The sequence below is a fragment of the Chelon labrosus genome, assembly GCF_963514085.1.
Source record: "Chelon labrosus genome assembly, chromosome: 20".
Lineage (NCBI taxonomy): Eukaryota > Metazoa > Chordata > Actinopteri > Mugiliformes > Mugilidae > Chelon > Chelon labrosus.
In genome coordinates, this window is record NC_140353.1 from 19,808,726 (window position 1) to 19,825,028 (window position 16,303).

General features: G+C 40.0%; 1 protein-coding gene across 1 annotated transcript; it reads right to left on the minus strand.

The window, feature by feature from the left end:
- Positions 1-76: 76 nt before the first annotated feature.
- On the minus strand, positions 77-16,192 carry prorp (protein only RNase P catalytic subunit). The gene is made up of 10 exons (XM_084569263.1): positions 15,435-16,192; positions 15,104-15,242; positions 14,653-14,887; positions 13,010-13,314; positions 12,677-12,724; positions 12,398-12,530; positions 5,208-5,318; positions 807-955; positions 374-572; positions 77-281 (listed from the first exon to the last, which is right to left on the minus strand). The coding sequence occupies exons 1-10, from the start codon at positions 15,877-15,879 to the stop codon at positions 153-155; spliced, it is 1,893 nt and encodes a 630-aa protein (XP_084425389.1). The 5' UTR covers positions 15,880-16,192; the 3' UTR covers positions 77-152.
- Positions 16,193-16,303: the final 111 nt, after the last annotated feature.

Genomic DNA, 16,303 nt, shown 5'->3' on the forward strand with positions numbered 1-16,303 from the left:
TACTAAAAATCACACCAAATCGCAGTTTTTATGGTTAAAAGTTGGATGATAAAGTAAAGGCAGCGGTATCTCAAGAGTGGTACAATTGTTTTATTAAAGGTCAACGGTTACATCCAAAACATTTCATCCCCAGGACTGTCACTAGGGTATTTTCAGTGCTTTTTGGTGAGACACAGCCATTTCTGCGGCACCTCATAGGTGCTCCTGTCCTCGGTGTCGTCGTAGGGAATGTGCCACGAGTCTCCTGAAGTCTGGACAATGGTGTCATAGCTGGGGATGCTCTATTAACACATACACAGACACAGTTATTTGATACACTTCTATCTTTGTATCTAACCATCATAGGTTAGGTTCTTACATGCTTGTTCCTCACCTGAAACCTGACCCTCCTGCCTGCTGCAATGTATCCATTCACCACCATCTGATGGCCCCTCTGCCATTTGAAGAAGAGCCGCCTTGTGGCTCCGTTTGGCAGACAGGCCTTGTGGTCCCTCATCAGGTCCCTGCTCACAAAGCGACAGTGGTTCCCAGAATGCAAAGTGAAATACAGCAGGAAGGGGTCATCCTCTGAACTGAAAAACAGACAGGCAGGCGTGAGGTAAAGTCATTACAAATAAATAAGAAGTACAGCAGCAGAAAGGGCTCTGAGTTCTACATGTGGCTTCATATTCCCTGTTTGGGTTTACTACAGTCAGCCAGCCATATGTTGCACTAATACCTTTTAGTTTTAAAGCATCTTGAGTTACAATTTAATGACTGAATCAGTAATCTTTTCTAGATTGTGTCTTTTATGATTAGATGCTCACATATTGTCAGTGAAGAAGCACTGGGCTTTCTCCTGGATGAGTTTCATCTTGCTTCTATCCCAGGATCTGGAGGGCCGCAGCATGTGTTTCTTCCCCAACACCAGAATAGTCAGGCCCTGACGCTCGAGCTCTGACACCACAGCCAACAACTGAAACACACACCTGTTACTCAATACTTTCCTTTATGCTCACTTCAAAAAAATAAATGTCTGTCTGGTGCTCCACACTCATTCATACACAAAACCACATCTGAGGATGAAAGTAGCAGCTCATACATGAGTAATACATATTTTAAGATAGGAGTTTACACACTTTGCATCCTCCAACGCAGGCCGTTAGAGTGGATGTGTGAGTGTAGACTGTAAAACAGGCCATTGAGTATTGAAAAGATAAACAGTAAAGATTAGACAAGCAAATTAGAATAAGCTTTGCAAGTTGTGGTACACAGCATGTAAATGACATGCAGTTGTATGTGTGCTCACCACAAGCCATGCTTTTTTGGGATGTCTTTTTACATATGGAATGGGAAGAACAACCGTTTGTTGTTTTTGAATGGACCTCAGGCCTCTAGCTGCATTTCCCACTAATTTAGTACATGTGGTGATCTTGTACTCATACCTGCCAACTTATTGCCACAGCAAAAATGATGTTAAATAAATCTACCATTATAATAACAATGACTGAATTCCAGCAAAAGTAGTGACATTCCCATTATCCTCAACTGTAATTTGGATTTAGTGTCAGCATTGTCCCTGTGACTACATTAACATCATCAACCTGATTAAAGTCATTCAGATTAGACGTTCCAAATTAACTTAAATAAAATGCAAAATAAAATTATGTGATAAATGATACACTTTTATACGAATTCCTAAAGATTCTAGCGGTAAGAGTTGCTCCTAGTGGCCAAATTGAGAATCATGATGTTCTCTAAGAATTTCTCCTCAAAGTTAAGAGCAGATCCTGGTAAAGATAAAAGGTATTCCTAAAGAATCTTAGCTCTTAAGAGAGCTCTTAAGGTGAGATTTGTTAAGAGCTGGGAGGGGGACTTTTAAGAGGCTTAGGAGTTTCTTAAGCAGAGGAGAAAACGGTGGAAAGGAAGCATTTATCTGTTGTGCTATATTTTCCCATATCTGCTTCTTGGCTTGTAGTGTGACATTGGGGCCAAATCTACATCTCAAAACACTTTTATTCTCATTGACCAGTTCAGCCAGAAGCAAACACCGTTCCTCTGTCCAGTTGGGTTTCCTACTCCTTTTCTTCTCCATTGCTGTTCGGTTTGTGGAAGATTTGAACGCCAGCCAACACTGCTTCTTATCGGCCGGTTAGCAATCTCAGGAACTGATGAAAGCTGAGCCATTTTACCCTCGTTAATACCAAATGGATGAGGTGCAAAAATGACCAGGGTGGTAAATGAATGCAAATAAATAGAACTATCTGCATGTGAATACTCTGCAAGTGGGCCTGAGTTTTCACACATTTTGTATTTTTAAAGTACAGCTTACTATTATTTCACAGTGATTTTCTTTTTATGTAAAATATTATTTATAATTACACATTCTTCATAGAGATTAGATCCTATGATTAAAGTCTATTGATTTGACAGTCCATTCCACGGCCATTATCACCAAAAGTGTATTTTTATCTAGCTTTTAGGGTTTTTGAAATGACGACTCATACCAAGCAACGTGGCCAACCACACCTCCACCTCCGGCCAGGGCCCGTATTCCTAAAGATTCTGAGAATCCTCTAAGAGAGCTCCTATCTTAGCCTAAAAATTCCTAGCTAGGAGTTTTAGCTTAGGAGTGATTCCAGAACATTCTCAGAGAACTCTTAGCAAGGAATGGACAGAAACTCTTATCTTAGTGAGGAGGTGTGGTTGACCCCGTTGCTAGGTATGAGTCATCATTTCAAAAATCCTAAAAGCTCGATAAAAATACAGTTTTGGTGATAACTGGCCTTGAATGGACCGTCAAATCAAGAGACTTAATAACAGAATCTAATCTCTATGAAGACTGTGTAATTATAAATAATACTTCACATAAAAATAAATAAATAGTAAGCTAAACTTTAAAAATTATCCTATAAAATGTGTGATTCAATTCAGGCCCACTTGCACAGTGTTCACATGCTGATAGTTCCATTTATTTGCTTCCATTCATTTACCATGCTGGTCATTTTTGCCCTTCATCCATTTGGTATTAACAAGGGTAAAATGGCTCAGCTTTCATCAATTTCTGTGATTGCTAACCAGCCTAGAAGAAGCAGTGTTGGTTGGCGTTCAAATCTTCCACAAACCAAACAGCAATGGAGAAGAAGTTAAGTAGGAAATTCAACTGGACAGAGGAACAGTGTTTGCTTCTGACTGAACTGGTCAGTGAGAATAAAAGTGTTTTGAGACGTAGATTTGGCCCCAAGTCATCACTGCTGCATTGTTGCATTTTTGCATTTTTTCCTGTTGCTAAATACCTCAGTGTTGTGATGACTTTCATTTCCGATGATATTGCGATTGTAACAAGCTTGATTGTCATTCAGTGTTTGGAGAATTTCTCGCCTGTCTCTTCTTTCAGCCATTTTCTCCTCTGCTTAAGAAATTCCTAAGCCTCCTAAAAGTCCTCCTCCCTGCTCTTAACAGATCTCACCTTAGGAGCTCTCTTAAGAGCTAAGATTCTTCAGGAATACCTTTTATCTTTGCTAGGATCTACTCTTAACTTTGAGAGGAAATTCTTAGAAAACATCATGATTCTAAGAATTTTCTTAGAATCTGGCCACTAGGAGCAACTCTTCGCGCTAAGAATCTTTAGGATGAGGGCCCAGGTCTTAAACAAGACCAAAGTGGTTGTGCCTGCTGTGAAGAAGCTGAACGCTGAATCTGAGGAAGAAGGGTTGCTGAATTCATTCATTCAGTAGCAGAAGACTAAGATGGACCCACATTTTCAACCATGCTGCCCACATTGATTCCAGCATCTGTTCAAACATTAGTTTCATTTATGACTTATTGTTTTCCAATTTTGGCATGTTTATCCCACACGGAGCAAACATGCATAGAACGAATGTTTTCATTCTACCCAGAGAGGAAGGATCAGATCAAATTATTTTACCGTACGCTTCTCAGTCTGATTTTAGTCTTATTGGCCTATTTTTTTTGTTAACTGCATACTACGGTCTATGTCAACCACTGTTGAATTTTTCCAACTGTGAGCGTTGGCGTGGGTTTTGCTCAACCTGGAGGGAAATAACGACGCTCACCCCCGTTTGGGAAAAAAAAAGAAAAAGTTTTTTTATGACGGCTGTCAGCCGACGTGCAATCTATGGCACACAGCATGGCAGGTGCAGGTGAAAGAGAAGCCGCCTCCTGCACCAGAGAAGCAACTGATCCACACAAACAGTTGAGTTGTTTCCTAGTACTGTATATACAGTTGATGGTTATTCAAAAAAGCAGAACAGATTCTGGTGGAAAAAATATCACGGGCTGGGGATGGATGAGCAGGTCAGTCAGAGATTCTATTGAACAAGAACAGCTCGAGCTGCTCATTTAAACATAAATAAAAAAATACGGAAAAAATGCAGACCATTCATTTTGGAGTCTATGAACTTAGTTCAAAATTAAATAATGTGAACTATGAACTTGAACTAGTTCACTTTTATCTGTGTGAACTGGACTTCGAAATAGTTCTTGTTTAGAGTAAACTTGCACAACTCTGATGTCAACATAGCCTATGTGAGGAAGGTGACATCAGTATTAAGTCCAGACTCACAGAACCATCAGCATGGTAGTAGACTTTAGGCTAATGAATTGTAAATTCTGCAGGTATTTTCATATTTCAGGCAAACCACTGATTTCATTCATGCATTTGAATAAAAGATTCTGTTGTCGGCCCTGATGTAAATTTCTATTCCCTTTGCATTCATTTTCATAATTTATTTGGCTTTCCCACAAACTCAATGACGAGATAGGGAAATAGGTTTGTCTCTCTGTACTTTCCTCCGTCTTGCAGCCGCATAATAGATGAGAAAGCAGTGACATATTTTTTCTTGCAGAGAGACAGAACACAAGTTGTCACAGACACACACACATCCTGACAGACAGATGTGGGCAGGCAGACAAGTAGGCTAGGTGTTGTTAAAATCAGGTATGGGCCAGTTTTAAAGGCGTCTCCTACACACATCGATCACTCACACAAAAACACACACTGCAGGGTTAGTCATTGTGCAACCGACAGAAAAGCCCCTGGGTCGGACAGCCGCGCATGTAGGAAGAAACCACTAAAATCTAAACTGTAGAAGTGTGTGCAGAATGAGCACACGCACTCAAGGCCGATTCTGTAAAACAATCAGCTTAACTCTTTTATATGTTGGGTATAAATATGCATGTATGTGCGACTGTGCATATTCTCTCACCGTCTCTGACTGCTTGGCCTTGTCTTTGTTTATGTGTGCTACATTCAGCCCATCTACAACCACATCAAAAGGCTTCTTCGTCTTCACAAATGTCTTGAACCGCTCCAGCTCCTGAACAGACATGTAAAAAGACAGAGAGAAATGAGGGACATTATTGAATACAGAGATATCTGCAGATAGAAATGTCACTGGAGGAGTAGTTATAAAGAACAAGATAAAGATAGTAAAATTACACCTGGATATTGTTACTTATTGTACAAAAAGCATTTAAATTTACATATAATTGTGTTATTGCTTTGTGCTGCTTAACCAGACACTGTAAAATATGTGACATTAACATTAGAAATGCAAGAAAATAACACTAAGCTAAGAACAGACAAATATAGAAATTATACATTAAATACAGTGAGACAGAAGTTTTTCACTATACTGTCGTCACAATGCAACAAGACTTGGCTCTGTGAGTCTGTTTCTCAGATCTTGCTAACGTTAGCAAGCCTTTTTGCTCACAATGTCAATGCTAACATGCTGAGATTTTGCAGGTAATATTTGTACATACACCGATCAGGCATATCATTATGACCACTGACAGGAAAAGTAAATAACATTGACCTTGTGATAATACAATGACCAGGCACCCCCACCCCATAGCAATGACACTCGTGCGTGATGGCAGCAGCCATCCCCAGCAGGATGCAGGCTGACACAGGCCCACACTAACAACATCCTGATGCCAGACACCACAGGACACCCTCAGAAGGCCCATGTCCATTCTCTGATGAGTCCCAACTGTTTTGGAGACACAAGGGAGACCTACACAATATTTGGAATGTGATCATAATGTTATGCCTGATGGGTGTGTGTACAGTCTGAATTACCGTGCCAAAGTAAGTGGTTAGCAGGCTATGGCTGCCTGGAAGATGATGGAAATTACCATTGGCTTTACAGTTTTTGGTGAATTAAAATTGAATTGAAGCTGGTGCTACAGGACAAGTGAGGGTTTGTGGCCCACGAGCGTCTGCACAGAATTGCCTTCCCTCTCATGGGGCTGATGTAGAGATGTTTCACTGAACATGTGAAGGCTCGGGGTCAACATCATCAAAGTCTGCAGTTTATCCTCATAGGACCATGAATGTCTAACAGTCTTCACTCTAATATAGAGTATCATAAGGATATTTTAGTCTGGACCAAAGTGAGGACCTAACCAACAGGCTGATGGTTAAAAATGACAATAGAACTGCAGAGCATGTGTAAGAGTTGTTTTAACTGGGTAGAAAGAGGAAGGAATTAAACTTAAAGCCTGAAATAATTATGGTTAGAACTCTCAAAGTGTTAAAGTGAATAAAAACCGTCCACTCACACACACTGACAATTCTGTAGCCATGAGCCATCTGGCAGTCCTCACTTTTACTCACCTGCATTCCCCATTAATGAGTAAGACAGAAATCAGAAATGTAGACGTCTCTAAGTACATTCGGACTCGCTCATTTCTAATAAATTAACCTCCTTCAAATGAATCCAACTGACTGACTGCAAAAGCAGGTGGCAATCTGAATCTAAATAAGTGTAGAGCTCTCTAACAATAACATCAGGAGTTTGTTCCTTCTTGGAGTCGAGAAGCGTGTCTGAACTCCACCTGTGAGATGGTCGGCTGGTTGTCTCACTGACTGATCAAAGGCCTGCCAGTAATATATATATATATGTGTATATATGTGTGAAGCTAGCCTTTTCTTCTCAGTAGTAAGATGGCAGCATGCCAGCTGGCAGCACAACTAACACTTTAGTGTTCAGTGTTAGTGTGAAGTCTAAAATCTGGATATGTTTTCTACACCTTGTGGGACTAAATGTGTTTTCAATTATTCTGATATTATTACATTAATTCATGATGTTATGTGTTAATTGCTTGTATTGTATGTGCTATATTTGGACCAGATATATTATGGGTTTATATGTTTTTATTAGTTTATTAGCAGAGAAGTTTCAGGTGGTTTCTAAGTTTTTATTGTTAGTTTTACTTTTACTTCTAGTATTGGTTTTATTCTTTATAATTATAATACGGGAGGTATTTGTCAGAGGCAAGAGTTTTTAAAGTTCAGATTAGGTATAACAATAGAAAAAGAACATTTTTTGAGAGCAGCTGACTCAGTCAGTCATCCCAGTCTCAATAAACAGACAGTCTATAAAAAGAATTCATCTCCTTGGATTTAGAAGTCTGTTTTCACTTCGACAGTAAAGAGTTTATTTTTTTTAGTTTTTTGTATATTCTTGTCAAAAAAAGCCAAATTATATTGAGCTTAATTACATTTATAAAAGCAATAAAAAGGAAAACATCCAAAGGGGATGAATAGCTTTCATAGGCACCGTGTGCACCAGCTGCTCCTCATGGTTTCCTTGTTTAAACAAAAGTAAAACAAAAGACATTTCCTGTGTATTTTTATTTCACTTAAGTTTAAGTACAAACTATCATTTCAGTTTACTTTTTTCTAAAGTTTCGTTTTAATTTTTATTTCAGTGAACTGAAATGATTTTGACACATAATAGTTTTCATTAATAACTGGGACATATTATAATTGCACAGTTCATAACTCCTATCAACTTTCTTAAAAGGGGCTCGGTACCCAACTAAAAAAAATAATGTGAAAAGACATCTGTACATATTCAGGGCCGTAAGCTTAACTTACCGTTACTGCAGCACCTAAGAATGCAGCAAACAGCCAAGTTACAATTTGTGGAATCTTTCTGATAGTTAAATATCGATACCACAAGTTTTCTTTTGCACTGCAGGGAATTAGTCAGGCTTCATCTGCATGACATGGGGAGAAATGCTGTATTTGAATTTCTCATAATTTCAGACCGCATTTTATGATTCTGACCCACCTGGGAGCTCAGTTCTAGTCAGTGCCTTAAACACCGTGCGGCTCAGTACCACAACAGGAAAGTTGTGCTTAAGCTTAGAATAGGCCTTCGGCACGGGAACATTGTTAGTGCTTTCACTTTTAGATAGCAGCAATATGGAAATAGGCTGCTGTGAATTCCCCTGGACTTGAAACTTGACTGCATGCGCAGTATCGTGAATGCACAATCAAAATGTGACTGTTAAAATGTAATAAAGGCTGAAATATTCCTCCTCTGATGGAAATGTGATCTAGATAAAACGCCTGCCAGAGCCTGCTGCTTCCGATCTTATCTGTTTAGATTGTTTTAGTGCACAAGACAATAATTACTTCTACAACAATGTGCAGTTACGCAAGCTAGCTCTGGTTAAGGTGGGAGTGCTCGACGTGCGTTTTGGGTAGGAGGCTAAAAGAGTAAGAGTAACTCTCAAAATAGAGTAAGAAGATGGACGTGTTGAAGATGAGGTATGAGTTATCACCATGAAGATATCAAAATGTAAAAAAGAAACAAGAGAGAAGAGAAAAAGAAGAGAGCAGGAGGAGAAGAAGGAAGAGAATGATGCAGAGAAAGTCCAGTATAATTATCCAGGGACTTTCCAGAGCTGACATGTGAAACCAGCTCATTGTGCTGCTGTGGATTATATGACTGCTTAAAACACACACATACACACACACACACACACCCACACACACACACACACACACACACACACGCACACACACACTCACAGGCACATACATAAGCCTACAGTACTACTTAAGCCCACAGAGAATAACAGTATTCTGTAAACATATCCAGCAACATTACCACTGACGTGCATACAGTAACGTGCAGAGTAAAGTAAAGTTCAGTTATCTCAGTTCAAACACTTGTTTTCAGTTCCACTTTACAATACACCTACATTTTCATTTGGTTATAATGTTTAGATTTAGGGTAGCAACTATTCATGCCTCAAGTAAATGGTTTGTGTTTAATAGGCCACATTTGGGTAAAATTGTAACACAAGTAATGTTTGGAATAGATGGGATTATCCTTTTGTATACACACTGACCTAACATGTCTATATCATACACTGCACAACTGAAAAATCTACCACTGCAATTGATTTCAAAGTGCTATACTGAAGGAGAAAGACACTGTAGACTGCATTACTTCACAGCATGTTAGAGATTAGTATAGTAATGAATATCCACTCCACTAATTTAATTGGTTATGGGCTATAATTCATTAATGCACTGTATGCAGCTCCTCATGGTTGTCTTGTTTAAACAAAACTAAAACAAAAGAGATTTCCTGTAGTTTATTTCATATTATGTACATTATCCATTCAGTTTAGTTTTTATAGGCTATGTGCAGGTTGTTTTATATTCAGCAAGTCCCGACATGATGTTTGTTGCCAGATGCACAGCAGCCCCCTCTAAAGCAGGCTTTAAGGTTCTTCAGGCCGGAGGCAAACTTCACTTTGACATCGTGATATTCTGCAATAGCGCCTTTTTTAATCTATTCCCATCACTACCTATATTAAATGAGTCTATAAAGACATGGATGTCAACCGCAACTTTATTAGTTTTCTCCTGATTATTATTCTTTAAACTGGGGTGCACATTTGCACGTGGTGAATTGAAAATCAGATGAAGCCATGGTGTGAAAATAATTTTTGTGAATTTTAAACGTGTTGTGTGTTGAAACATGGTCTGTGCAGTAGGGCAACATCAGATGAAGCTCCTGCTGGCAGACAGGCACACTTGCATGCCGGTACCTTATTTGGGTGTGAAAACAAAACTCCGAAAATTCATCAAAAAGGAAACTTTGTGGAACGTGACCATTTTTATTGAAAGGGCATCAGCAAGGCGTTGACTAAAACCTTGAATAAAAGGTAATTTCCCGTTTATTATGTAAATTACAAAGTGTAGAATTAATAATGCCTGTTCGGTTAGATTACACTGTTTTGCATACAGGTTTCAATTTTTGTGGTCACTGAGAACAGAGTCAAAATGCTAAGTGCTTGAGATCAGTCAGCCTTGTTGCGTGCCTCAACACCTATCAATACTTAAAAATACACCATGCTTTCCTGGTAGTAACTCCAGTAATCGCCACGTACAAACAGAAAGACACACTGCTCCTCTGCTCTTCCCCTTTGCATTGATGCCCTGCCTCTGTCCCCTTCCCTGCATCTGCTACCTCATGGATGTCTAAGGCACTTTGCTTGCCCCTAAAATGAACTGCCTTAAAATGGGAATGAATGAAGTCCACTTAAACTGCATGTTTGTCTGCCTTCCTCTGTCTGCTTTGCAGGGGTTAGTTGTGCTCCAAATTCACATGGCGCTCCGCATGATGGAAATCCCCTTAATTTAACTAACTAATTCAAGGAACAAACTCCCCTTGACTACCAAAAAACAAAAAGAAACACATGTGTTCATAAATTAAATATGACATATAATCAACCTCATATTGGTGAGTTTATTTTTGGAACTACTTCAGGTGAATAACTTTGTTTTCATTGTAATTGTATTATAAAAAAAAACCATAGCCAGTACATGCCAATCCAATGATGTGCGTTGGCTCTCCACATAAGAGTGCTTGTATGCATGGAAGTAATGATTGGCAAAACATAATTAATTTTGTGTTTAAGTTTTCTCGCAAGCCTGTGGTGTCCTGTTACTAATCTCAATATCCTAACCGTCTGTGGGATGCAGCTGTCCATCAAACAGGTTGCGTGAGTCCTAGATATTTTCAAGCATGAGCCGAATGACTCTCACTGATGTATGGGCCACATTTGTTTCCCATGACAGGAGGAGCTCTGATCTCTGCCATCTCAAAGCGTGCAGATTGTGTTTCATTTTCCCTTCATAATTCATGGAACACATACTTACAGCTGGCTGCACAAAGCTGCAAACGCATTTCCCCTAAGCAAATAGATTTTGGGAAATATGCTCATTTACTTTGTTGCCGAGAAGTAAGGAAGACCACACTCATATTTGTCTGCTCAGTATGAAGCCACTAGCACAAAGACTGGAAACGGGGGGAGAACAGATAGCCTGGCTTTGACTAAAAGTAATAGAACACACCTACTGGCACCTCTAAAGCTCAAAAATATGTAATTAGTTTAGTCCATACAAAGACTTCATTAAGCTACGTTGGCTTAGTCAACCCCAAAGTTTATTTTGTCTAAGCTACATTACTCTCATTGTGAAACAACAACTTTTTTTATGCTTTGGTTTTGTACAAATTAAACAAACAACATATAACACGTTGGGTTTTATAGCTACTGGTCGAAGAACTTGTTTAAAAACTTTGTTAGCTTTAAACTAAGATAGCTAGCACCAGCAGCTAACCAGCTACCTTATCTGATGAGAGTAAAGACAAATGCGTAAACCTTCTACCCAAAATGTCAAACTAATAATTTAATCTCTGTTTTTAGTTTCCAAAACTACTGAGTAAACTTAAACCTATAAATAACTTGCTGTAATTCTTATCTACAACTTTGTAAATGGTAATGTCCTTGTAATGCTAGCAAGCTTAAAAAATAGAAAAGTGGAATGTACTCTGACATTAGTGGATGGCTGCTGTGCCAGCTAATAGCCTTATACCCAAAAAAAAAAAAAAAAAAGACTATAAAGGGCTGAAAAATATAAAACTTGGCAAAGATATCCTCATCCTCCGGATCTTGGACTGATTATGATATAAATATCAAAGTCATCCCAACCAAGAGGAATGAATCAATGAAGTGTTTGAACCAGAAGGACAGACAGCTGCCTCTCTGCAGCTTATGCTAAACTTTTACAGAAACTTAAAGTCTGTCAAAAGGAGATCTGTTCAGAGGCTGTTTTTCGTCTCATTCATCTGGACAGTGAAAGCAGCCGTTTGAACGGCGGCTCCCTGATGCTGCTCGTGTACCAATACCGCCATCTAGCAGTAGTTAGCAAGAAACGCCTGGAAAGCTAATATACCAGCATGTACTGGTGCTAAGGGATAAGTCTGGTTCGGAATCTGTACATTTTAAGTTATTTGTAATTTTCATGATAAATTATTTCCAAATGAAACATTATGCACAATTCAATTAATATAAGTTAACAGTAAATGTATATCATAAATAATCTGTTCATACCAGTTTGTAATTTCAGAAATACATAAGTGACTCAAATGATTATTGTATACTATGTAATCTAGAGATGCTTCTCAGCTTTATAAATACGTTTTATGATCCTTAAGGGCCTGTAAAGATTTGTATCGTTAGAGAATCCTGATTTTTCCTCTGTGTGTGTGTGTGTGTGTGTGTGCATATGTATGTTTACCTCTGGAGTAGTCTTCTTGAAAACATCTTTTCCCTGAATGATGTCAGCCATCACTCTGTCTTTCAGCTGCCGGTACTCCTCAACGGTGAGCTGGATGGACTCTAAATCTGACCCACAGCACCGACACACTCCCCTAAAGCCACACACACATTATATACGTGAACACATGGCATCATAAAGTAGGTATTTTCACTCGGAATGCAGAATTTTACAGGATCAGATAAAATAAAAGAGATAACATCACAGGATTCATACTGAAATAGGAAATAGTTTCATTACTGCGGAGTTGCGCTGGTCCAACTTCCTGTCCATGTCTGTCCTGCGAGACTGAAGACGGGAGGTAGGAGGCAGAGAACAGAAATATGAGAGTGAGGAGAGATCATATTAAGTTTAGAGAAAAACCTCTCCTGGTATGAATGTCACTTTAAAACACAAAGGTGTACTAAAGCTGAATGTACTATAGCTGATGTAGGAATAAAGGGTTTATTGGCCATATTATGGTTCTAAAAAGAAGCCAGCCAATATAGTTGATTTGCATATTTATAAAGGTAAAATGTGCATCCAGCCTCAGTTTCCCACCTACACATTAGTATATTGATCACTCTGTCGTACCTTTCAAACCAGGTCTTGATGCTGCTGGCGAGGCTCTGCTGGGGGTAGATCTGGTTGTTCCTCATGAACAGCAGAATGTCCAGCAACCTCTCCTGATGTTCAGTCTGAGACATGGTCTCTGTGCCCTCTCCTTCTTCCTCCTTAATCTTACTCAGCTCCTTGAAAAGAACATCCCAGGTGTCTTGATTTGGGCTCAGGCCCTTTTCCATTAGTTCATCATAAAGAGCCCAGGCAGTGGCTGTGTCCCCGTGCTGCACTGCTGCTGCAATAATATCCCCATAATTGCGTGGTGATGTAGTAAAGACCTGTTGGGATGAAAGTAAAATTAGATCCTAATTTATAAAGTATGTACTTCTCACGTATCCTACTCCTCCCCCTGCGGTGATGCCTCAGGATCAGACCATGGGAACACAGTCCAACCGGCCAGGTGAGGAGACAGCTGGAGAGACTAAACCAATGCAAGGCAGCTGGCCCTGACGGCATCAGCCCCAGGATACTAAGGACCTGAGCCAGCCAGATGTCTGCTGTTCTCCAGCTCTCTTCAATCTGAGCCTCAGCCTGTCTGCAGCTTCTCTGGAAGACCTCCTGCCTAGTTACCACACCTAAGAAGTCATCTCCATCTGGCCTCAGTGATTACTGTCCAGTTGCCCTTACATCCCATGTGGTGAAAGGTGCTGGAGAGGTTGGTGTTGGCCCACCTAAAGCCACAGGTAAGATCATTTTTAGACCCCCTACAATTTGCCTACCAGCCGTGTCTGGGGGTGGATGACGCTGTCTTCTATTTGCTGCAGCTCACTCACTCACACTTCAATGGTGGTGGAGGCTCGGTGAGAATCACATTCTTTGATTTCTCCAGTGCCTTCAACACCATCTAGCCTTTGTTGCTGGGTGAGAAGCTGCGGTCGATGGGTGTCGGTGCGTCCACTGTCTCCTGGATCGCTGACTACCTGACAGACAGGCCACAGTTTGTGAGCTTGCGTCATGTCCTGTCTGATGTGGTGGTGAGTACAAATACCTGGGAGTGACCATTGACAACAGACTGAACTGGAGGACCAACAGTACAGCTATGTACAAAAGGGGCAGCAGCAGACTCTATTTCCTAAGGAAGCTGAGGTCCTTCAATGTGTGCAGCAAGATGCACACACTGAAGTGTCTTTTACCAGTCTGCTGTGGCCAGCATCCCTTTCTCTGCTGTCACTGGCTGCAGACAGGAAACGTTTGAAGTGGTGGTGGAGAGAAGGACACTAAACAAGGTGCACCTTCTCCAGAAGCCCAGACAACTTTGTTGTCTCAACTCCTCATCTGTGTGTGACACTCTGGACAATTGTTGTTGCACATTTGCACATGGTTGCTTGGTTATTGGTTGTAAATTAATTTCATTTCTATGCAATTTAATTTTTTTCTTTCTTTTTTCACTTATTTTAATATTCACTTATTTAATGATTCTGTAAATATTGTGTATATAGATTTTTTGTTTTTATTTCTCTATTTTTGGTTGTTACTGTTTAGTTTTATTGTTATACATTATGTATGGTGTCGAGCGCCTGCACAATGCTGCTGCAACTGTATAATAAAGCATCTATCTATCTGTCTATCTATCTTATGAGCTTAATTAGCCTTTGATCAAGCAAATACCTCCTCACCTTATTAAGGTCCCGCAGGATGACAAGAGCCTCCTTCCACCTCGCCGTCCGGGTGAAGGACTTGATAAAAAGAGTGGAGGCTCCTGTTTCAAGAGTGGGAAAACTTCCCTGCATGATTTCATAGATGTCAAACACCTCGGCATCATGGCCGCCACGCACACACAGCATCAGATACTTTAGTAACAGCTCATAAGACAGCGTGCCTGTCTCCATGGCTACAAAATTCAGCAGCGACCTGTGACACAAAAGGACATGTTTTTAGTTGCGTGCTTCATTCTGGCCTTAAAATGATTAAACTTGTATTTTTTTCTATTTAGTTGTTGCAGTTAATTTACAGGTTTAACCTGAAATGCTATGATGTAAGATTTTACTCTCTACACTGAACCACCACACATAATGTAAATGTTATTTTACTATAAGGACAGTTGGAACTGTTGGAACTTCCTCTTACTTCGCAATATCCAGCCCAGCCCCAGAGGAGAACAGCGCCTGCATCATCTGGATGTCAAAACGTTGTGGATTTCCCAGAGACTCCTTCAGCTTCTTCCACTCAGCAGCAGGGAGCGGCCTGTCAGGAGCCTGCAGCTTTCCTGAGAAACATCCATTTTTTTTTAGCACACAAAGTTCAAACAGTTATTGATGTGGAGTTATTTATTTCTGTGCTCAACTGATTGCATTTATTTTCTGAAAGATGTATTTTGCACGAGAACAGTTTGGCTATAAACTGAGAAGTTTTTCTGAGTGGTTAAACTGTTAAATTAGGCAATTTATGTTCATCTTACCAGTTCTTCTAGCTGTCCCCTGTTCAGGCTCTTCCTTATGCTGCTCCTCATCCACAGAAGAAAGAGACGCTTTCTTCTTCAGCATATCTGCCGTCCTCTTTGCTGTCCCAGCAGCAAACACAGATTTGGGGAAGGAAGGCCTCTGCCGAACAGAACTACTGTGGCCTATTTCTTCCAGGTCATCATACCATAATTCCTGTTTCTCCCTTCTGATGCCGCTGTTTTTCATCCCACCTTGTCCATCAACCTGTCCACTCTTCCTTCTGTCAGTCTGTCTTCTGCTTAACTTTGGGTTATTGTCTCTTGTACATAGAAAGCGTGGAGATGAAGAAAGCTGTGATGGCTTCCACAGAAAAGTCCTTGAGAAAACTGGAGGTCCTTGGTGGAATGAAGGCTGTAAGGACTTCAGACATATTCTGACTTTTAATATCAAGGTCGAGCCCATGTTAGGATGTCCAGCCTGTGTGATTGGAAGAAACTAATGTAATTTACTCTTACTCTTAAAGGATTTTACAAACTGTATAAACTCTTAATTCCTAAACAAACTAATCACCAAACTGACACAAGCTGCTAGTTACATGAATCAGTGACTTGGGAATGAAACTAGCCAGCTAACCTTGTGGTTTCTAAACGTGTAGTAATTTAAAGACAAGTCGTTGGTTCGCCAGAGTATTATAATTATACAATTATAAATGCGACTCACAACACCCCACCAATATCCCGTTTGAGTTACTATTTCTCGTCCTGTCCGGGTACAAAACAACTTTACAACTGCAAGAAGGCATGCATTCAGTCGCACACCTCGACGTCATCAATGCTTGACAGCTTAGTTTTTGAGCTGTCACAAGTTTTTCAAAATAAAGGCGTAG